Here is a 22,444-nt window from a genome sequence, read left to right as displayed (position 1 = left end):
ATATACCAGAAATATTTTTTCTCTAATCGCTTCTTCAATTACTTGAAGGTACAACATCTTTGCTAAAGGTAAAAGCTAAGTTTATGCATTTTTTGTTACCACTAATGATGTGTTTTAGAAGTGAGCTATTTAAGATTTTCCTCCATCTTCTCCAAGTACTTACTATCTATCACAGGCACCTTTTAGTTGTCAAAACTTAGATATGCCCCTTGAGAAGTTAGCACACACTGACTGAAAAGGTGGTTTTTAGCCAGGGTTGTAGCTCAGTGATAGAACACTTGCCTAGCATATGCACGGCCCTGGTTTTAGTCTTGAGCACCACCAAAAAACCAAAAAACCACAAACCTTGTGAAAAGGCAGTTTTAGTTTCTTTTTTATGGAAAGACGAAAAGCTCTTTCTACTGTGAAAATTTCCATTTTATTAAGCTCAGCAAAATATCAGCTAGCATCCCACCCGTAAGGGAAAAAACACCCTTAAAATTTATCTTACTAGAACTAATTATCAGATGTGTTAAAAAATATATTTAAAAAATGTTTAAACTATTTAAGTGTGTTAATATTCTAGGCATTTTCACTGAGGATTTATGAACATGAATCAACACTGCAATAAAATCAGGTTTGTTCTCACCATAGTTCCAAAAACTCTTTTTCTTAATCTTTTTTATAGTATCCTGTGCAATCTCTTTCTTTTCTCCCAGTGTTTGTGTTTCTTGTTCATGACTTCCAGCCTCTGGGAGAAAAGGAACAATATTATTTTAGACAGTATACTAATTAAGAACACATATACCTTTATATTTCTCATCAAACTAACTAAAAGGAATTCTACACTTACTAAAATTTTATACAAGGAAAGACTACAGATTAGCTCATTCCACTATATTTGGTTCTTTCTTACACATAAACTATACTTTTTAAACAGTATTCTCTTTTTCTACTCACAGTAAACCTTTATAATTCTGATTGCAGAAAATGCTCCATACAATTACATTCATTGACAAACATCGATAAAGTTGCTTTTGCGTGCCAGGTAGCAGAGATATACAATGAAAGAAGGGGATATAGTCTTTGCTTTCAGACTATTCTAATGCTTAATGAATGAAATATATATATTTTAAATCATTCACTGATTTCCAGTGAAACATGAATTATTAGCCTTTGGTCAAGCCCTTGAACAAAATGTCACATATTTCACATTCCTTTGCACTGACAAATGTGCATTTTGAACTGAGATCTTAAAGTACTTATAAAATTCACATCCACATATATAATCAGAAGTTAGAGCTACAAAGACTCAACTTCTTCATTTTATAAACAGGAAGCTGAAGTATCAGGAAATTAAGAGACTTGCCTGAGGCTGCCCAATTATCAAGTGGTAGGACCAAAACTAGAATCCACATCTCATGAGTTTCAGTTAAGGATTTAGCACACTGTAACTCTTACCTTCATAAGGGAAGGCATGCTTATTCTCCTTAATATACAAAGTATACAAAATCAGGTATAGAAATTAACTGATTTGCTCAAAGGCCTATAAAACTAAAATATGACTGAATCAATATACTATTACTTTTCATTAAAAAGTATACTATCTAAGGTGGCAGGGATTTAGCTCAGTGGTTCCGGCACCTGCCTCCCAAGCACAAGGTCCTGAGTTTGATCCCCGGTACCAAAAAAAAAAAAAAAAAGTATACTATCTCTTGATTTATGTAACATTTAGTTTCCCAAAAGGCGAAAGATTTCAAATTTTTAAAAAATCAAATATCCTAAGATATAAAAACCTACAGATGAATTTTTAAAGTCATGCTCCTTTTTGTCATGTTACATTAATATAAACACTGCTTTAAAATGTAGTTTATGTATGGTAGGCAATTTAATATAGCGGAATGAGCCAGTCTAGGAAATGAGAAATTTCACTCCAGTATCATACTGGTTTGTATGACCTTGGGCAAGCCCCAAAGTTCCTAATTCTTTAAAAGACAAAAGCCAGCCCTGGTGGTAGAGGCTTGTAATCCCACCACTCTAGCAGGCTAAGGAGGGGAGGATCAAAAGTTCCAGCCTGCCCAGCCTGGGCATCTTAGTGACTTAACAAGACCCTGTCTCAAAATATAAATTAAAAAGGACTAAAAAACGGGGGGGGGGGGGGGGTAGTGATTTAGCAAGCCCCTGCCTCAAAACATAAAAAAGGGCTAGCTTACTGTGAAGGCCATAATGTTGTTTTAGGCCTGGGATGTCCCCCAAAAGCCTCATGTGTTTGGAAGTGACTGGATCACGGGGGTGCTATACTCATCAGTAGGTTAGTCCACTGATAAGTTCAGTGGCTGAGTATATGCTGTTGGAAGGTGGGCCTGCTTAGAGACAGGTCACTGGGGTCATGACCTAGAATGGCATATCTCCTTCCCTGGCTTTTCCTTTTGCTCTCTTGCTTCCTGGCTACCACAACATGAACAGCTTTCCTGCACATCAGGCCCTTCCATCATGCCATTTCTACAGTTAAGACTGCCAACCATGGACTGAAACTTATGAAACTGTGAACCAAAATAAACCCCTCCTCCTTTAAGTTGCAGGTGTCAGGTATTGTGTCTCAGCAAAAAGAAAGTGTCTTAAGACACCTGGGTTCAATCCCCAGGACCACAAAAAAAAAAGACAAAAATTCTCTGAAAAGAAGGTTTTGACTTAGCTCTGTTCTCAGCAACAGAGCAAAACCAAACAGTACCTCAGTGGGTTCTCTCACCTGGTGAAGGCCATCGCCTCCTCAGTGAATCCTGACTCTCTCTTCTGGAATGACTGGGACTTCTGGCCTCCTGGGAGTCTGCAGTAGATGGCTCCTGAGAAGGTTTGGTTCTGTCATTTATTTCCTCAGGGAGGGAGGCAGAGCTGCTTCCCAAGTTTGCATCTGCTTTTCTTCCCTTGTCACTTGGAGAATGATTAGCATCTGGATCCAAGGGTTCTTTACCCAGATTTTCTGAAGGAAGGTGATCCTTTTGTTCCCCATCCTGAAAACTCAGGTTGTTCTCATCCTCTGTTTTATCTTTTGGATAGTTCCCAAAATTTGTTTCATCTGACCTTTCTGATTTCTCACCTGTATCTGCACTTTCTGGGCCTTCTTTGCTAAGACCAGAGGCAGGGTTTGGTGTCTGAGCTTCTTCAGTGGAACTTGCTGTGACTGTGGTTTCCTGTTCCTGAGAATTCACTGATGGATCATTTTCCAAATCCTTTTGAGAGTCTAGTGAGATAAAAATGTGTAATTTTCGTTCAAAAAAGTTTCCCCATATTTTCTGTATTGAACAAGTCCCTGATTAACATTTAAATAGTGGCTTGTAAGGCACTCTTCCTAAACAGTATTTTGCTTGCATCCCACCAAAGGTGATAAAAACAAACACTATCATATTAGTATATCTAACAACTAATAGTAATGTAAAACAATTTTGAATGACAGAACCAATTTTTGGTTACATTAAATATATCCTCTTCCCTAATGAAAGGCAATGATTATCAATGGCAGCTCAAACCATCATGCCAAAGGTTGATGGGGGATTTTATCTAGGATGAATTAGACTGACAAGTGCTACACCCACTCATCAATCTTAACACTACAATAAAAAGGGAAAACGAGCTATCATTAATCCCCTAGTACAGTGCAATAGAAAGAACCCTATCCCACCTATGAAGTATTCTTGCTAAACAATTAAACTTAAATTTAATTAAGATTCTAAAGCTAACAGTCAGTATCGAATGCAATCAGAAAGAAATAAAAATAAATGGCAAGAAAAAGGAAAAAAAGGGCGTTAAGCTTCCTTAGGCACATCAACTAAATATAATGTGTGGCCCACAACATTTAGATCCAGTTCTGAATAAGCCAATCATTGAAGAAACCACTTAGGAAGGGAGAAAAAAAAAAAAAAAGAAAGAAACCACTTAGACAATCAGGAAAATCTGACTGCCCAATTATCTGATGATCTTAAAAAGTATTATTCATCTTTTAAGTGAGATAAGGGTGTTGGGATTTTATGAAAAGAATCCTTATTTTCTAAAGACACATATGCAAGAAAATTACAGGATATCTAGAATTTGCTTCAGCTGAATGATGAGAGAAGGGCGAAGTGAGGGAGTGCAGATCAAATAGCATCAGACATGCTGACAGCAAATGAAACTGTTTAATAGGTACATGAAAATTCACTTCACCTCTACTTTTATATGTTTAAATATTCTATAATAAAGCTCCTAAAAAAAAAAAAAGGGCAAACTAGGAAATGTATAAATAAAAGGTAATGTTGGCCGGGAATTTAGCTCAGTGGTTTCGCCGCCTGCTGCACAAGCACAAGGACCCAAGTTCGATCCCCAGTACCAAAAAAAAAAAAAAAAGGTAATGTGTATCCCAAATGTAAAGCAGGAGGAAGATCTGTTAAAAAAAAAAAAAAGAGACAATTTGGAAATTCAGAAAATGTTGACTATTGACAGGATATTTGATGTTATTAAGGAATAATAACTAATTTGTTTTTGGCTTTTTTTTTTTTAAAAAAAGAAACTATCTTTAAGAAATATAAACTAGGGCCAGGGATTTAGCCCAGCGGTTCCGTCGCCTGCCTTGCAGGTGCAAGGGCCCGAGTTCGATCCCCAGTACCAAAAAAAAAAAAAAAAAAGAAATATAAACTATTTACAAATAAAAATGATATAATATCTTAGATTTACATTAAAATAATCCAGGGCATGGGGCCTGGGATTTAGCTCAGTGGTTCCACCATCTGCTTTGCAAGCACAGGTCCCGACTTCGATTCCCAGTACCAAAAAAAAAAAAATCCAAGGCAGGCAACAAGATAAGCACTATGTTGCTAAGATTGAAGTTGGATGTTGGTTAGGGGGAGGCTCACTACACTGTTCTACTTTTATATATTTAAAAACTTCCTTAGTAAAAGATGTAGCATAAATACATCCTCTTTCTCTTCTTTTTTATTTATTTAATTTTTTTTTTTTCCTGGTACCAGGGATCGAACTCGGGTCCTTGCGCTTGCGCAGCAGGCAATGAAACCACTGAGCTAAATCCCTGACCCTGTCCTCTTTCTCTTCTGAAAAATCTGTTTACTTTGACTATTTTATATATGTTATAAGCAGGATAAAAGCCTTAATCTCATTCTTACCTACAATTTAAATATCTCCTCTAAACATAAATAGCATAAGTTCCTTGCATTTTATAAACCTAACTGTAAAGACCTACCATCTTTTTTAAGGATTCACCGTATTTTGTCCTTACTATAGGTACCTACTATTGGAAAAACATTTATCTTCCTTATAATTTGGATCTGGTACTGTGGTAAAAATCCAGTAAACAGGAAAAAAAAATAACAATAATCAAACAAATTAATCCACTGAATTAGTTTTACTTCAAAACTTCAGGTTCTAGTCATCAGAGATATTCTCTCTTAACACAGCCCTAGTTTCCCACAGCACAAACCTTGGTGATGTACAAACTAGTCTTACCCTCTGGAGGATCCCTAAGTCCACTGTCCGTCATGGTTGTGTTCTATCGCTTCAGAATTCGAACTAGTTTTTTTGTTTTTTAGTGCCTGGGTTTCTTTGTGAAGATATCTTGTTTTCTTCTCATCCCAAGTCCCAACAGACTCATGCTTCCTTGGACCCAGGAAACAGGGTTACATACCGTGACTAAAATAAAATGGAAAAAATGAAATGACTTTTTATTCAAACAAAGACAAAATGCCAATTTCAGTATTATTTATTAAACCTCTTTAGTCTGGAGTAGTATTTCCTCTCTGAAATCTTTTTAGTAAAGAAAACTGCTTTCTAGCTTTCACCAGGATCATATTCTAAATCCTGTATCACAAAAACAAAACAGTTTCAGACTATTAATCTTCCATAGATGTCACAATCACCAAATATATTACAGTGTAGGTAAAAAAGTATAAAAAGTAAGACCAAGTGACCAGAATCTTTGGGTTTTTTTGGTACCGGGGATCGAACTCCGGTCCTTGCGCTTGCACAGCAGGTGGTGAAACCACTAAGCTAAATCCCTGGCCTAAAACTTTTATTTTTAAGTACTTTGGAATAGAATAAAGTATAAAACTTTAATATATTGTGTATTGATAGTAAGAATCAAAACCACTAGTGCTGATTTTCTCCAAATGAATCTCTAAATTCAATGCAAGTTGAAATGAAATCTCAAGAGTTTTTTGGGGGGTGGGGGTTCTAATGGGATAGACAAACTGATCCTAAAAGTCACCAAGAGCAAGCCATAGAACAAAGGATAAAGAAGAGCTAAGAAAAATCTGAAGAGAACTATCTTTTTCATATACTAATGCTTACTGTAAACTAATAATAATAAGACACTGGTGTAAGGATAGACATACAAAATAGTCAATAAATCCATGTATACATATGTAAAGGAAATCAGCTAGATGACAAAAAATAAAGACTGGATTAATAAATAGTTAAGGAAAAAGTGACTAGTGGGGCCGGGGATTTAGCTCAGTGGTTCTGCTGCCTGCCTCACAAGCACAAGGTCCTGAGTTCGATCCCCAGTACTAAAAAAAACCACAAAACAGTGATTAGTCAAATGAAGGAAAAAACTGGTTTCTATCTCCCACCTCACACAAAAAAATCAATTTCAGATTAAAGACCTAGATATAAAATGAAGCTTCCAGAAGAAAATATAAAATATCTTTATAATCTCAAAGGTTTTTTGCATAAAATATTATATACACAAATCTTAAAACTTGACAGGGTCGGGGAGTTAGCTCAGTGGTGCCGCCACCTGCCTCACAAATGCAAGGTCCTGAGTTCATTTCCCGGTACCAAAAAAATAAAATAAAACTTGACAAATGTGATCGCATTACAAAATTTTCATTTGTATACAAGATATCAAAGTTAAAAGGTAAGTTGCTGACTAGGAAATATCTGCATTACATACAATCCAAAAGGAATTAATACCCAGAATATATAGACTCCCTGAACAAGCAGATCAACAAAAAGAAAACCAAAAGCCTAATGAATACGTAAAAAGAATACTCAAGGAAGTGCAAAAATAATTAATAAGATACCATTTCACAACCAGATTAGTAAAAAGTAACTAAGTATTGGTGAGGATATTGAGGTAGAGAGCTCTTCAACCCTACTGGCACTGAGGGAAACTGATCCTACGAACCAGAAGAGCAAGGCAGCAAGTAGTCAAGACACATATCTACTATATCTTACACACTAGCAACTCTACTTTTAGACATGGACAGACACACATACTCAAGCATGTCTACTGTAGTATTATTTAAAATGAGGAAAAACTAGAAAACCTAACTATTCATTAGTAGAGAAGAGGGTTAAAAAAATTGTGGCATACTCTCATAATGTAACACTATATACAGCAATTAAAATGAATGACTTGGGAGCGAGCTGACGCACCCGGGCCGCGGCTTCGGGAACTATGGTGCTTCCAAACATCCTGATCACCGGTACCAGGAGTTGGAAAAACCACACTAGGCAAAGAACTTGCATCCAGATCAGGACTAAAGTACATTAAAGTGGGTGGTGTAGCTCGAGAAGGGGCATTATATAATGGCTATGATGAAGAGTATGAGTGTCCCATTTTAGATGAAGAAAAAGTAGTTGATGAGTTAGAGAACCAATGGCAGAAGGTGGAGTTATTGTTGACTACCATGGTTGTGATTTCTTTCCTGAACAATGATTTCATGCAGTTTATGAATTGAGAACAGATAACAGTATATTGTACAAAAGACTTGAAACAAGGGGTTATAATGAGAAGAAACTAGGAGACAGTATCGAGTGTGAGATTTTTCAAGTTATTTATGAAGAGGCCATGTTATCATACAAGGAAGATATTGTGCACCAGCTGCCCAGCAATATGCCTGAAGAGCTAGAGGACAACATAAACCAGATCTTGAGATGGACTGAGCAGTGGGTCAAAGCTCACAACCCGTGACTGGTCACCTGGTGGTGCCTCTTTGCCCACCTTGCACACACAGCCTCCAAGTATCTGTAAAAACCAAAGCTATGTGGAAGGCCCAGCAGGTATTTTTATGCCTGGGTTTCTTTTTCTCCATGAGAAAGTTAAACAATCACAAATATAATGAATACAATTATTATTAAGCATTTAAAATACACATCAGTTGCTAAACAATAAGTCTGATCAAATGGAAAATAAAATAAAATGAATGACTTAGATTACAACACAAAACATTTAAAAAGAAACACTAAACAGTGATTCAAACAGAACTGAACAAGGGGCTAAAAATGATCAACTACCATTATATGCCACAACATGAAGGAATCTAAAAACTATGAGTAAAATAAGCCACACATACAAATATGTGCAAAAATATGTGTAGAAAGTTCAGCATAGCAAATAGTTGTGATCTATAGTGACAGAACAGATTAAGTGGTTCCTGGGAAGAATATGGGCTGGAAAACATGAGGAAACCTTCCAGGGTAATGAAACTAATCCATTTACCATCAAACCTAAAAGTCTGTATATTCACTCTATGTATTCTCAAACTTTACTGCAAACAAAATGCTTTCAAAAATGTATTATTTGGTAACTACATTACAGTAAAAGAGAATCAGCAAAAGAACCATATTTCTCAATTCTACAAATGCTTAACACACACCTTTCCTGTCATAAGCACACCTCAATCCTCCAGCTTCATTGAGACTCTTAACACATCATCACTGTCCATAGCTGAAGTGGTATTCCCTTCACTGCTACAAGGAAGAAATGGGACAAACAGAATAGTTCTTAACACATCCTCACAAAAAGTCATGTGATCAGGTATCTGGGAGAGCTGCAGATCAGTTTGAGATAGGTCAATCTTTAGAACAGTGTCCAAGTTGTATCAGGAAATGTGTTCATTAGGACCCTCAGAATGAAAGTGAAACAAAAATGCTTGTATCTTGAACAAAAATGGGGTTGTCAGAGACTCTCTAGCTGTAAGAAACACCAATCCATAAGTGTTTCCAAAAAGATATCTTTGATGCCATCTTTTGCAACATAGAACTGATAAAAATCTATGTGTGGGCCTGGGATTTAGCTCAGTGGTTCTGCTGCCTGCCTTGCAAGGGCAAGGACCCGAGTTCGATCCCCAATACCAAAAAGAGAGACCTATGTGTGTCATGGGCACAAAGCCATTTGCTTTTAGTGAATTCCTTAAAAGTTCAATTGTGAAATGGTGGTTTTTGGTGTCCCAGGGTGGATGATAACAGATGATAACAACTCGTTTTTCTACTTAAAAACAATTCATTTTCTCCTCTCAAAGTCATCTCCACTTCCTTGTGACCCTGAAATCTGCAGCAAAACTTGATCACTTGATCAGGGCTTGGAATAGTTAAAATCTGTAAGATTCCTTTTCCATTTACTAAATGATAGGGTAAGGGATGCCTTACTTAGTTCTGATTTCCTAAACTTCTCTCAGGAGGGTTACCAATTTATCTCAGTGCTACATCTGCAAATATGGCTTTCCTGTACTGTCTTTTAAGAAGCATGCAACTTTTCTGACTAATCTCATTTTATAATGTTAGGTGCTTTGGCAACCTTGAAGGTGTCATTGTCTGGTAAACCACTGACTTTGCACGGCAGTCACAAAACCAAGTTTAGAAAACTCCAATATAAAAATTAAGTACTATAAGTATAAATAAAAATTGATGTGTATTACCAGTTTATATATAAATGTGAAACTAATAAAGTTTTAAATATAGTCAATTCTTTGTCATTTTGTATATTGCTTACATATATAAATACATAATTTTATGGAAATTGTATATATATACACAATTACTCCTGGAAGGAACAAGAGTGGGTTTTCAACTATATAAGTAAAATTTATTTAAAAATACTGTTAATGTATTTCAGATATGAGTGTTATTCTCTGTACTTTTCTGTTTGATGTAGTTTTTTAAATTAGTAACAAAATATATTCACTTCTGTAGAAAAGCAAAAAGGACCTATAACTTTGAGACCACATACAATGAACTTAAGATTACAACAGTGTATTTCAACCACAGCATCCTTACACATTTTGTCACAACCAGTTAAAGAAAAAGGACAAGCTGCCTGTGACAAAATTCAGAGCTGCCAGAGCAGCAGGATCTTACCCATCCTCCATCCTCCAAACCTGTGTTGCCAAGGGACCAGGGAAAAGAAGAGAGTGGCTAAAGAAGGGGGGCAGGGGGGAGATGGGAACCAAACAAACAGGACCTAGGTAAAAGCAAGCAATTAAAAATTTTTAAAGGAAATTAAAAGTTTAGCAGCTAAAAGGAATCAGTCCTCCCAGGATGGTGGTTTAGATATAAATGTCATCATGACAAATGTTTAACACTAAATTTATATAATTAAAAAAATTTTTTTAGTAAACTATGATATTAAGACTCCCTTGGCCCTCAAGCAACCCTGACAACCCTGCTGGGGGGACAAATAACATATAAAACAAAAACAACTATAAGAGCTAGTATTTACTGAGGGTCTCCTTTGTGCCAGGCATAAGTACTTCATGTACTAACCCATTTAAACTTCACACAATCACAAAATACGGGTGTTAATATTTCCACTACTTTCCGGATAAAGAAATAGATACAGGGTTTAACACCATTGTGATAAAATGTGGTAAGGGTCTTGGGTCATTCATTCCTCCAGGTCTCTTCACCTTTTTTACCAAACATTTGACTTAAAATTCTAGGCTCAATCTCAGTCCCAAGAGCAATCTTTTCCTTCATCAGATTTAAATTTTTAGTAATTCAGCATCAAGTTCTAAATAGCTTCAATCCCTGTTCGAAAATGAACTCACCTTATTCTCAGGTTCTAATTTCTGCCTTATTCCCTTAACTTTTCCTATGTAACATATGATTGGTATATGCAAGCATATTTAAACCCTACACTGGTATGAGATAGGTATTTCACAGATGAAGAAAGTAGGTAAGAGTGTTAAAATACTGTACCTAGGTCATCTAATAGTGTCAATTAAAATAACAAGGCCAGCTGGCTGAAAGATAATAATCTTTCCTCCACAAAAAGCTGTTTTCAAGTTGGGCATGTTGGCACAGACCTATAATACCAGCATTTAGGAGGCTGAGGCAGGAGGATTGCTACAGGTTGAAGGCCAGCCTAGGCTACACAGTGAGTTCAAAGCCAACCTAAAATACATACTGCAACCCTGTATCAAGAACAAAGCAGTTTCAAGTCATGTCCAAGGGTTGCCAGGGAAAAACTGGTAAGATGAAAGGAGTACTGCTCATCTCACTTTTACAGATAGCCATGACATGTAGACTCTCTTTTGATGTCATACTTATTTTTTGCCTGTCTGCTAGCCTTTTTCTCCTGTAACTTAAGAAATGAATCTTATCTCAGTCACCCACATCTCATGAAGCCACCTCTTTAGTAAATATATTTTCTTTCCAAATTCCCTTTGATGAATGTTATTGTTATGTATATTTAAATTGTACCAATAAAATTATTATTTTTTTTTTTTGGTACTGGGGATCGAACTCAATAAAATCAATTTTTAAAAATAAGCTAATATATTTTCTTCCCTGTCTGCCCCAGCATGTTTCCACTCACAAATCAGCCGTAACAGGAAATAGTCATAATGATCACCTTAGAAATGCTACCATTATGGATCATATTATCTATTCTTCTACACTATGAAATAGAGACTAATACGGCTGGCACAATTTAAATCATGAGATTTCCCAGATGTTAGAATTTTAGCAGCCTATTTATATTTTAATAAGATTCATTATTCATATCAACCACTACATGTACTATTTTAGAGTAATCTGCAATATTTTAAGCCATGTGAAGCCATACTACAAAGACCTAAACTGAAAATTACAAAGTCTTCTTAAATTTTTCCTTTGCTCTATGAGCTCTACAACATTGATTTCTGAGAGCCATATAACCATGTAACATGTACACAATAATATAATCATGTTTGAAAGTAAAGTACCCTTTTCACTATGACTTTTTTTCTTCCTCTCACTGGCCCATATACTCGAAGAGTATAATGTCACCAAACAGAACTTTCCTTTGTCATGAGTGCTAGGACGGCCCTGATTAAAGAAAAATATGGCTAAGCTATGACCCAAAATATCCAAGGGGATCTTCATATAAAGGAAACCACTTTATATGTCACTGGCAAAGAAGTAATAAACACAGCTGAATATGATTTATTCAAAATGCTGTGACCATAAATGTTTCAGATTTCAGGTTTTTCAGATTTTGAATACCTGTATAGACTTCACTGGCTTAACAGCCCTAGTCCACAAATCCAACTACTGTGTCGCTACCTTGCAGTATTGTAAGTACTCACTCAGCTCCCTTCCCTTTAACCCTAGTAAGTAAATACTATGGGTGTGCTGTTGCAGTATTTCTCAAAATACAGTCCACAGAACACCTGCACAAGAATCACGTAAGGTGCTATTCCTGGACTTCATAATATGCAGATTCCCAGACTTTATAGCAATCTTAAGTAATCAAAATTTCTAGAGTTTAAGATACTTGCATTTTAAAATAGGTACTCCCAGTTACTGCCTAGATGTTGAGAAACCAATGATATAAACCTTTTTATTGTGGCCTTACTATCTAATATAACTGGTTAAAACAAATTTTATCTATATTTTGCTAATATTTAAAATTTCACATATGTAGAATGTTTCTTAGTGTGTGTCCTTGGACCATAAGCATTCTCTAATAACTGAAAAAATTTAGGATGCAATAACATGGATCCTAATAACATCCTCAAAACCACTACCTCAAAATAAACTTTCTCTAAGAGCTTAAGAATAATGAGTTAATTACAAGTTACTGGTAAACTACTCTTCACTCAGTTTAGCAGTCCACAGTTTATTCAGCAATAACAGGAGAGAACCGTCATCATGACAGACATTAAGGCAGATAACAGGGGTGAATTTCTGGGGTACATTATACAGAAAAACAAATAACTTTTAGATTTTACAATGTGTGGCAAATATGATTTGTTGCATTAGCAATAGCATTCATTCTCTACTGCTTCCTTCCTGAAAGAATTCTAATTTTATGAGCAGAGGCAATGTGCCTTACCTGGGGAATGCCAATTCCATTCCCCTTTGCCAGGTTTTCCCACACTCATGCAATGGTACCTTCTAATGAGATGTGAAAAGAATTCTTCTAGGGACTTTTGGGAAAAGTTTTATTCCCAAATAAAGGCCAGAATTGAAAGAAGAAAGCCCTCTGCTCCCTACTTCTAGCTTTTGATTGGTGCTGAAATGTCTGGTGCAACAAACCGTATAGCACTCATTGAGGAAATAGCCATGAGGACAAAAAGCAGGCATAAGGATCCCAACAGGGGAGGACAGAAAGAACATGGGTCTTCGATAACATCTTTGAGCTGCCACACAAGCACTAGATTACCTTGCATTTTAAGTGGAATTTAAAAATTGTTCAGTGGCTTCTGAGAGATTTTAAACAGCTTTTTCAAAGTTACCTAACTGTTAACACTGGTTTCAGGAGTTTCATAAATAAGTGGCCAGAATGTGGCCACTGTCTAGCAAGGCTTTCTTAGTTTTAAGAAAGATGCGCCCACAATACTGTTCAGAATATATATTGAATCTTGATAATTCTTTTTTTTCATAAATCTCATTATATAGGTACTTTCTCATTTCTAGGACAGGACATTTTAAGTTTAGTCACCACATAGACAGGATAGTTTTTGGTTATATAGAACCAAGTAAGTATAAACAGGCAGCATTCTTACATCTTTTTGTGTAACCTATGTTAAGTGTTGCCTTACAGATATGACTTCTCTGATAGTGACCAGTTATTAATATTTTGACAACCACTCGAAGGATGAGCCAAACAAAACCAATGAGGAATGAACAATTACATATGAATAAATTTTATATATATACATATACATACATATATTTATTAATGAAAAGGGGGATTTAAAACAACAGTTTCTTATTAAAATTTATTGGAATAATCTAGAAACCAACTACAGTGAGTATGCTTTCCCACAGAAGTTATTGCTAGAAATACAATTATGGGGCACACAGTATGAGGCCTGCCCTTTAAGACTATCTTGTCATGTGTCAGTAATTAGGCTCTGGAACTTCTTAGGAGAGACAAGCTAGTTCTAAAACATCATTTATAAGGATTATGGATTTGTCTGGTTCTAGATGAACAGTCCCTCTGGAATACTGACTAAATTCATGCTGAACAAAATAAGTGTAGACCACAGAAGCAGACTCAACAATTTAAGGAGTTCCCAAAAATAGTGACCATCTGGATCAGATTTAGAAATAAAGGCTGGGGGCGGCTCGGTGGTAAGCACTTGTCTACTAGAGCAGGTATTGGGCTCCAGTACCACAAACAAAAAATAAAAGAGAATAAAAAGAGAAATTAAGTTATTTTTCCATCTTCCTTAGGCTTCTAGCACAAGACTCTCTAGAATTTCCATGATTTTGACCATTATAGAAGTTACTTGTTTTGGCCAAGTTTTTTGTTTAAGGTTTTGTCTGTTCTGGTCAAGATTAACTGTAATGCAGGGTTAAAACCAGCTACTCTGGAGTCATGTATCTTTTTTCTAAGCAGTGGAGGACCCAGAAGAAAGGGATGGCAAGCTTTTTCAAAGGTCCACCTGGTGAGATTTTGGGGAGCCCACTCAAGTGGGAAAGACCAAGGAAGAACAAGGCTTCTATTAGCAGGATTATCAGGATAACATTCAGGGCAATAATCTGCTCTATTAATACGGTCTAAAAAGACTTGGTAACATTCATTTTCAACAAGTTCAGTTTGGTACAACCAGTGGCCTAGTTCTAAACTAGGAAACCACTGTTGTCCACAATCAGGACAATGTGAATTGTCTGAGAACATCTGGACTTAGAAAGACAATACAGAGAGCAGAGTAACAACAAGAGACAAAAATGACAGAAAGATGCCCAAATAACAAGTCCTATTAGAGGTTTGGATTAGCAACTTCTCAGTTCAACAAACATTATTTGAAGAGGGTTAACTTTGGCTTGCACTTCAGTGTAATTCTTCAAGATTTCAATGTCTATCTTTCACTCAATTACAAGTCTCTGAACTTGGGGATCAATCCAGTCTATAATGTTAGCAGTTACTTACTAGCAGCACAGATTTCAGAATAGCTCCTCCAAAACTCAGCTTCTCAAGAAAAGACAGGGCTCTAGTCTAAGTAAGTTATTCTTTTTCCTTGGGCTTTATCAGCTGGTGATGGTGTCACACAGGGGAACTTGGCTTACTCTACTTTGTTGATAAGGTTATTACATTTGGTGATATAGAGAAGCTGAGAGGTCCAATGAGTCCTTTCCTGGTGCTGGCACTCTTGCCGTTGTAATACACGTAACCAAGTCTTAAGGCCTTGGCATTTTACAGCGATGTAGGGGGCTCAGGAAACCCTGGCAGTCCTCTTGAACGTGGATCCAATGAAGTCTGTCTTGGGAGAACCTTAATCTGGACCCAGTCACAGAGAAGTAGCTGATGTTGAGTTGGCTGAAGGGTCTGGGAATGCGTCACATACCTGTATAAATGATAAAACTTCAGACGACTCATATGAGCTTTGCAGTTGCTCACAATATTATTAGAAACATGCATTTGGAAATTATTTGGGTCAGTTAAGGTAGATGAAAATTGTCTCATGTGTTTTCCCATGACAATTTATTATGAGTTCAAACTACTTTATCTGTTGGGAACTACTCTTATGCCCATATGGGCAGTAGGAAGGGTTTTGGATCATTTCGGATTTACACTAGGACTGACTTAATTTTTTTCTTAGGACCTTATTTCTTTTTTATACTCCTTTAGTACTCTGAGTATAATAAAGTCTGTATACTCATGCTTAACCTGATAAACTCGGAGACTGCTAGTATATCTCTCCTGTAAAATGGGTGCTATGTATGGTATTCCCATAATGTACGTGATAACATTAATAATGACAGCCTGTCCATGACAGACTTCAATCCAGCCAGGAAAAAGCTTACAAAATTACAGTGGGACCTAGTTCACAAACTTGATTCTTTCCATGATCCTGGCTGTAAACTGAGTTGGATGAGAACAAATCAAATTCAGTGGTTAGGTTCAATGTTGACCTTATGGGGATATTTGATTCAGTTCTCATCCAGTTTGATTTCTGACCAGAATTGTGGAAAGAACTGAGTCCGTGAACCAAGGTATTACTGTATTAGATAATATTCTTAGTAGGTAGTTGGATAAAACACTTTTGAAAGCTGAAAAAAGAAACCAATGGAAGAGATCTCATTGCTCATATATATCTTATAGGTTGACGCACATTGTCATGAAAAGGCAAGTAAGGCATTGCCCTGAACAACAGACCTGAGTTATCTTGCAAAATGCACAGTCAATCAGCTCGAATTAGCAGATGCTATCATCATCTTTCTACTTCCTCACAACACTGAATGTGACAAACAGTGGTGTAACAGAATACAGGAACAACTAGATGGCTACCTAGGGTCCAATCCAAATATACACTCTGGCTTTCTCCAGTGTTCTTTCTGTAAAGAAAAGGATTAGGTAGAGGGATTAGGTAGTTGCACTGTATAAAGAACTGGCCTGAAAAGCAGGAGTTCCAGCCTTAATTGTATTCAGCCAAAGCATTTTCCTCACAGACTCTCAAGAATAGTTATGACTCTCGATTTTAAAATGGCAAGTTGCAAATGCAACTGAAAAGGCTGGCAGTGCTAGGAAATGGGGCCCATATTTTGATGGGAGCCACAAAGAAGGTCAAAGATTGTCAGTGTAGGTATACAGATGTATTTTCTGAGGTTAGGTAACAATGTATGGGTGAGGGCCACCAATTTAGCTCCTTAGGGTGAACAAAATATATGGCTCCCAACTCAAGGGATTACTTCCTGGTGACAAGAAAGGGAATAGATTTCCCTGCATCTCTGTTGACAAGAGTTTTAGCAGCAAGAAATTTCAGTTGCGGGATCAAATCTTGGGCCTAGTTACAGCACACATGAACAATGAATGAAATCCCCCCAATTGTGGACTTCATTAAATATAAATGAAGTTACATCACTAAGCCTGTCATTTAAAAGATAATTTGAGGTTTCTTAGAGTAAATCAGGGAAATGCAATTAAAACCATAGCAAGATACCATTTTCCCATCCACCAGGCTGGCAAGAATCAACCACTTACTAATCCAATTATTTAAGCAAAAATTATTTGACCAAAAATTGCATATTTTCATTAATTGTTATAAGATAACAGGAAATATAAAAACGACAATTTTATCAAATTTACTCAATACAAGAACTGATTGGTTGAAATGACACCTGCCCAAACAGTATTCAGGATAGTATGCAAACAAAGGCGCTGCCAAGTGACCCTGCCTGAGTAATGCTAGGGGTAAACTGTTAAGTGGTTAACAAATTTGATACTCTAGGCAAAACCACCAGTCCCCTCAGAACTCCAGATCTCCACTTGCAAGAGTCAAAAGAAAGCCCTAAAGCTCTAAGGGCTCAATCCACCTTCGTTCCTCCAACCTTGTAAGAGGCAAGCAAGCACCACAGCTCCTACTATTACCGAAACAAGAGAACTCCACTATTCCATGTTTCAGACAAGCCACCTTTCCCCTACTCCCTCAAACCAATATAGGCAAGAGTCAAAAGGGATCTCTAAATCTCCAAGTGAACCCATTACCAGCCTCCTCAACTCATGCTTCAGCTTTATCACTACTGGATTAAGTAGAAGTGAAAAGAAAGAGCCCAGAAATGTTCCTAGAAAGAGTCCCAATCTTGCAACTCCACCAACATTCACAGCTTACCATTTTTTGCTTGAAAGCACCAGGAACAATGTCATACTTGTATCTCTGTTCATGTCAGTAACCACATGAAGCCCAGGCCTAAACTGTCACATGGCTCTAAGGGCAGGGAAATAACACTCCCTGCTTTGTTTCTCCCACAAAATTTGTATCGTTTTGCTATTGTATGTATTTTAGCTACTTTCCATCGCTAAAATATAAACTAGTAAAAACGGGGCTTTTTGCCCTGCTAAGTACTAAGTAAATATTTTATGAGTAGTACAGTGTAGGGGCTGGGGATTTAACTCAGTGGTGCCACTGCCTGCCTCGCAAGCACAAGGTCCTGAATTCGATCCCCGGTACCAAAAAAAAAAAAGCAGTACAGTGTATGTTTGTGACACATAATCATAATACTCATTTTGAGAACTTTGTACATATGTATCATATCCTGATCAGTTTCAATAATCCTCTCCCCTCCCCAATTCCCCTAATCTACCTTCCTATTTCCAAAAAGTCTGCCTATTTCCTACCATTCTCCTTTATTTTTACCCTTTAAGAGAAACCATGTGGTATTTAACCTTCTATGTCTGACTTGACTTAACCTTACGGCCTCAAGATCTATCCACTTTCCTACAAATGACTTGAATTCATCCTTCTTTACTTGAGAAATATCTCAAATAAATGCAATAAAGAGTAACTTCAATCTGTATACTCTATAAATATAGGAGTGTAAATGAGTACAATCACTTTTCGATTTGCCATGGTCAGATAAAGCTGAAGATATCCATTTCCTATATCTTAGGAATCCCCTTTTTTGGCATATACCCAGAGAAACTACAATGTATTTTTTTAAAAAATGAATAAAAATCTATACAGTAGTGGGCGGGGGATTTAGCTCAGTGGTTCCATCGCCTGCCCCACAAGCACAAGGTCCTCAGTTCGATCCTGGTACCCCCCCTCCAAAAAAAATCTATATAGTACTGTATAATCGCAAAACAGCCAAAATGTCCATGAATAGTAAAATGGATGAATAAATTTAAGGTGCTGCCACAATGGAATATCATACATATATAGATGAAACTCAAGAATGCTAAGCTTTAAAAAAAAAAAAAAAGAATTTCAAAGATAAACATAAAATTTTTCTTTTAACCTGGAGGAATGTTCACTGTATCATAAATCCTACTAGCGTGCACTATCTTTATTTAATATTTTATAATTTCAATAAAGCATAAACTGACAGAAAGATTAATAAGCAAAACCAAATCAAATCACATTATGGACAAGACAGCAGCAAATACTCTGCTCAGAGCCAAAGTGGGTGTCATATCCTGGAATAAAGAGGGATTCTAAAGGAGGATATGGAGCTTTGTTTTTCTCATAAAACTGTAAGCTTCATATCTTCATAGAAATAGGTAAAAGACACCTACCTAAGGCTGGTATGTAAAAGTTTATCTTGGCATACTTCGGGAAACAATGAATCTGGGTGAGGGACATTTGCACAAATTAGAAAACACACCCTTCCTCCAGGCAAAATGTAGCCCAGAGAACCTCACTTAGCCAGGTATTCACAAGCACACAGATTATACAATTTAGTAACAATAGCTAACACTGAGGGAGCACCACTTTCTGTTATAAACACTTTACATGTGGTAACAATTTTATCTTTGTAATAATCCACTGAGGGATTATTATCCCCATTCTATTATAAAACGGATTTAGGCAACTTTCCCAATGTCACACAAGTAATTCAGAAGAAACTAGATTGAATCTAGACAGACTGGTTCTAGAACCTGTACTCTCAACTACTATGAAATAATACCCTTCCATAAACAGAAAGCTAAAGTTTTTTTTTTTCTAGAAGCTGTTGCAAAAGTACAGAATATGTCTAATTGTAATATATAATGGAGTTGAGTGGAAGAAATCACCCCTTATAATTTTCTTCCCACACAAAAAGATAGAGATTTCAAGGAGTCCTGAATTCTCTGAAATTACACATTAAAAAATGTATACTTTTTTTTTTTTTTTTAAAGTACTGGAGGTTGAACCTAGGGCCTCGAATATGCTACCACTAGGTTGGCCTCAAACTTACCAGCCTCCTGTCTCAGCCTCCCAGATAGCTGGAATTACCGGTTTGTATCACCATGTTTTTTCCAGGAAGATGGCACATACTTAAGGACTCCCAGAGGAGACTAAGATGGTTGAGAATCAGTAAACATTAAATGGTTCCTAGTCATTTCACTGTCAAAGGTAACTTTTATTTCTAGAATTACCACCCCTCAATCTCCATTCTGGCAAACTATTCAAGTAATCTTCACTCTTGCAGTGATTTCATCATTTTTATTAATCAGACATGTAGATCTACCAATCAGAACTTCTAATAAAGCAAAATCTAATGTTATTAGTCTTAGTTTACAAACTTTCACACCAAGTATAGAAGCACATACTTAAACCTGTAGTCCCAGCTAGTTTAGGAGGCTCAATCGGAAGGAAGAGGATGGCTAGCTAGTTGGAAGCCATCCTGGGCAACTTAATGAGACCCCATATCAAAAAATTAAAAAGGGCTGAAGATAAAGCTCAGTAGTAGAGTGCCTGCTTAGCATGGGTGAGCCCCTAGATTCATTGCCCAGTACTGAAAAAAAAAAAAGGAAAAAGAAACTTTTATATTTTTTGAGGTAGGGTCTCCCTATGTAGCCCAGGCTGGCCTCAAACTCTCATTCCTCTTGCCTTAGCTTCCCAAGTGTTGGGATTACAAGTATATGCCACTATGCCTAGGCACAATATTTTAAACTAGAAGTAATACTCAAAGTGCCTATAATCTGAAGTTAGAAAGATTTAGATATCCTGAATTTGCTTTCTTCCTTAACTCCATTAGTTTAAGTCAAAAGTAATTGACTTAAGGTAAATAATTTAAGCTTTTAGAAATCCTAACAATTATCTTTAAAACTTTCTTACTCTACTGTAGTTTAAAAGAAACCACCATGTGTTAGGCTCAATGCCAATTACTTCAGATAGAGAAAGAAAAAATCTTTTTTTGGTACCAGGGATCGAACTTGAGTCCTTGCACTTGCAGGACAGGCGGCAGCACCACTGAGCTAAATCCCTGGCCTGAGAAAGAAAAATCTTTTAGGACTTCCAGATGTCCAGAGTATCCAGTCTGGATCCAGTGTAGAAGTTGAAAGTTCAGAACTTGTAGATGAATATAAGAAAGATCACCTGTAAAAATCATAAGACATTTAGGAAGGCCTAGAGAAGCTGGTAAGCATGCCCATATTTTTAACACTGAGTAAAAAACCCAAAAAGTTTAAAAAACAGTACAACACAAATGCCACACAAAAGAAAATAAAATCAGCTTTTTGTGTGTGTAAGAACTAAAGTAGATGAAAGAGTCTTCCTGAAACTTTATTAGGAGAAAATTTAGGGGAAAAAACAGTACTTAACACCAGCATAGAAAATTAGTTTTTTTAATCCACTGAAATGTTTATTAACCACAGAATCTTCATACGTATTAAATATTTAACTTCTCTAAAATTCTACTTCAGTCATTACTATTTCCTTAATAAATGTTAGTAAGTGAGCTCAAATTCATCTTTGATCAAAATATTTCCTTGTTCTTTTTAGTAGCAGGACAGTAAGTTTCAAACTGAGTCAGGATTAGGGTGATTTTTACAGGGAATATCTCCTTAAAACAGCCTCAACCAAATTCCACATATAACATACAAAATCAAAAGGTATCTACATTTAGCAGGACATGGTGATGTCCTGTAATCCCAGAACTCAGAAGACTAAGATAGGAGGATCATCATGAGTTTGAGGCCAGCCTGGGCTACACAGTGAGTTCAAGGTCAGCCTAAACTACATAGTAAGATCCTGTCTTAAGAAAAAAACAAAAAAACAAAACAGGATGCATATTTTTAAAAAATGCTTTCATCTCTCTTGAATTCTTATTTTAAGAATTTTCATCCAGGGAGTGTTATAGTCTAAGGCCAATCAATAACCAATAATGTCTTTGTATGAAACAGTTTCTCTGATAAGTATTATATACAAAGTAAAATCTTAAGAGCTTCCTTCATATTTAATAACTGCCTATGAATTTTGTGATGCTAAATTAGGGAGTATAAAAAGATCACTTTTAATTTGCATAATCTAAAACAATGCTTTCTTGAAAACATAAAAACAAAGGCTCCTGAAAAAGTCTTTAATTTATTTTGTGAAGAACTATTTTAAATTCTGAAAATTCTTAAGATCACGGAGAGAAGGAATATGGATGACAATCTTCAGTGCTATTTAGCACACAGTGCCCTACAGGGTAAATAAGCCAATCAAAAAATATGATCCTGCCGGGGATTTAGCTCAGTAGTTTCGCAGCCTGCTGCGCAAGCACAAGGACCTGAGTTCAATCCCCGGTACCAAAAAAGAAAAAATGATCCTAAGTAGCTGCAGAATGTTCTCTCCAGACACTGACAAAACAAGTGTGTGTATGCATGTGCACGTTACTAGCGTACTTACAGAGTACGTGGAGGGACTATAAAAGAAAAAAAACTATTTAGAAATTTTATCTATTTGGCCCTACCAGATCAAAAGTCCATGGTTCAAATTCTGTCTAAAGTTTCAATTTAACTCTTCAATGCCTAGAGATACATTTTTGGAACACCCATAACAATGGAACATAATAAAGCATG

The 22,444-nt window shown here is 36.4% G+C and overlaps 2 protein-coding genes and 1 pseudogene across 4 annotated transcripts in view; 1 reads left to right on the top strand and 2 right to left on the bottom strand.

Moving 5' to 3' along the window:
- Positions 1 to 22,444, bottom strand: part of LOC101721860 (torsin-1A-interacting protein 2) — a 34,639-nt gene that overhangs the window by 6,323 nt on the left and 5,872 nt on the right. Inside the window, exons 1-4 of one of the 3 annotated variants that reach the window (XM_021265327.2) lie at positions 15,110 to 15,297; positions 5,473 to 5,655; positions 2,729 to 3,220; positions 629 to 730 (exon numbers count right to left, since the gene is read on the bottom strand). In XM_021265327.2, coding sequence (XP_021120986.1) covers positions 629 to 730; positions 2,729 to 3,220; positions 5,473 to 5,506 — 628 coding nt within the window. In that variant the 5' untranslated portion in view covers positions 5,507 to 5,655; positions 15,110 to 15,297. Of the gene's footprint in view, positions 1 to 628; positions 731 to 2,728; positions 3,221 to 5,472; positions 5,656 to 8,624; positions 8,719 to 15,109; positions 15,298 to 22,444 lie in introns of those variants that run through there. The other 2 variants (XM_087194412.1, XM_021265328.2) reach the window with 2 other exon arrangements.
- On the top strand, positions 6,869 to 8,631 carry LOC101723618 (adenylate kinase isoenzyme 6 pseudogene; annotated as a pseudogene).
- Positions 12,828 to 15,116, bottom strand: LOC106007573 (torsin-1A-interacting protein 2). The gene has a single exon (XM_013075388.3). It carries the CDS (start codon positions 14,855 to 14,857, stop codon positions 14,462 to 14,464), a length of 396 nt encoding a protein of 131 aa, XP_012930842.1. The 5' UTR covers positions 14,858 to 15,116; the 3' UTR covers positions 12,828 to 14,461.

The sequence above is a fragment of the Heterocephalus glaber genome, unplaced genomic scaffold (assembly GCF_053883595.1).
Source record: "Heterocephalus glaber isolate CG9 unplaced genomic scaffold, H.glaber_assembly_v1.0 deba00001600, whole genome shotgun sequence".
Classification (NCBI taxonomy): domain Eukaryota; kingdom Metazoa; phylum Chordata; class Mammalia; order Rodentia; family Bathyergidae; genus Heterocephalus; species Heterocephalus glaber.
Note: the sequence above shows the minus strand (reverse complement) of the source record. Positions and strands in the feature narration are given on the sequence as shown.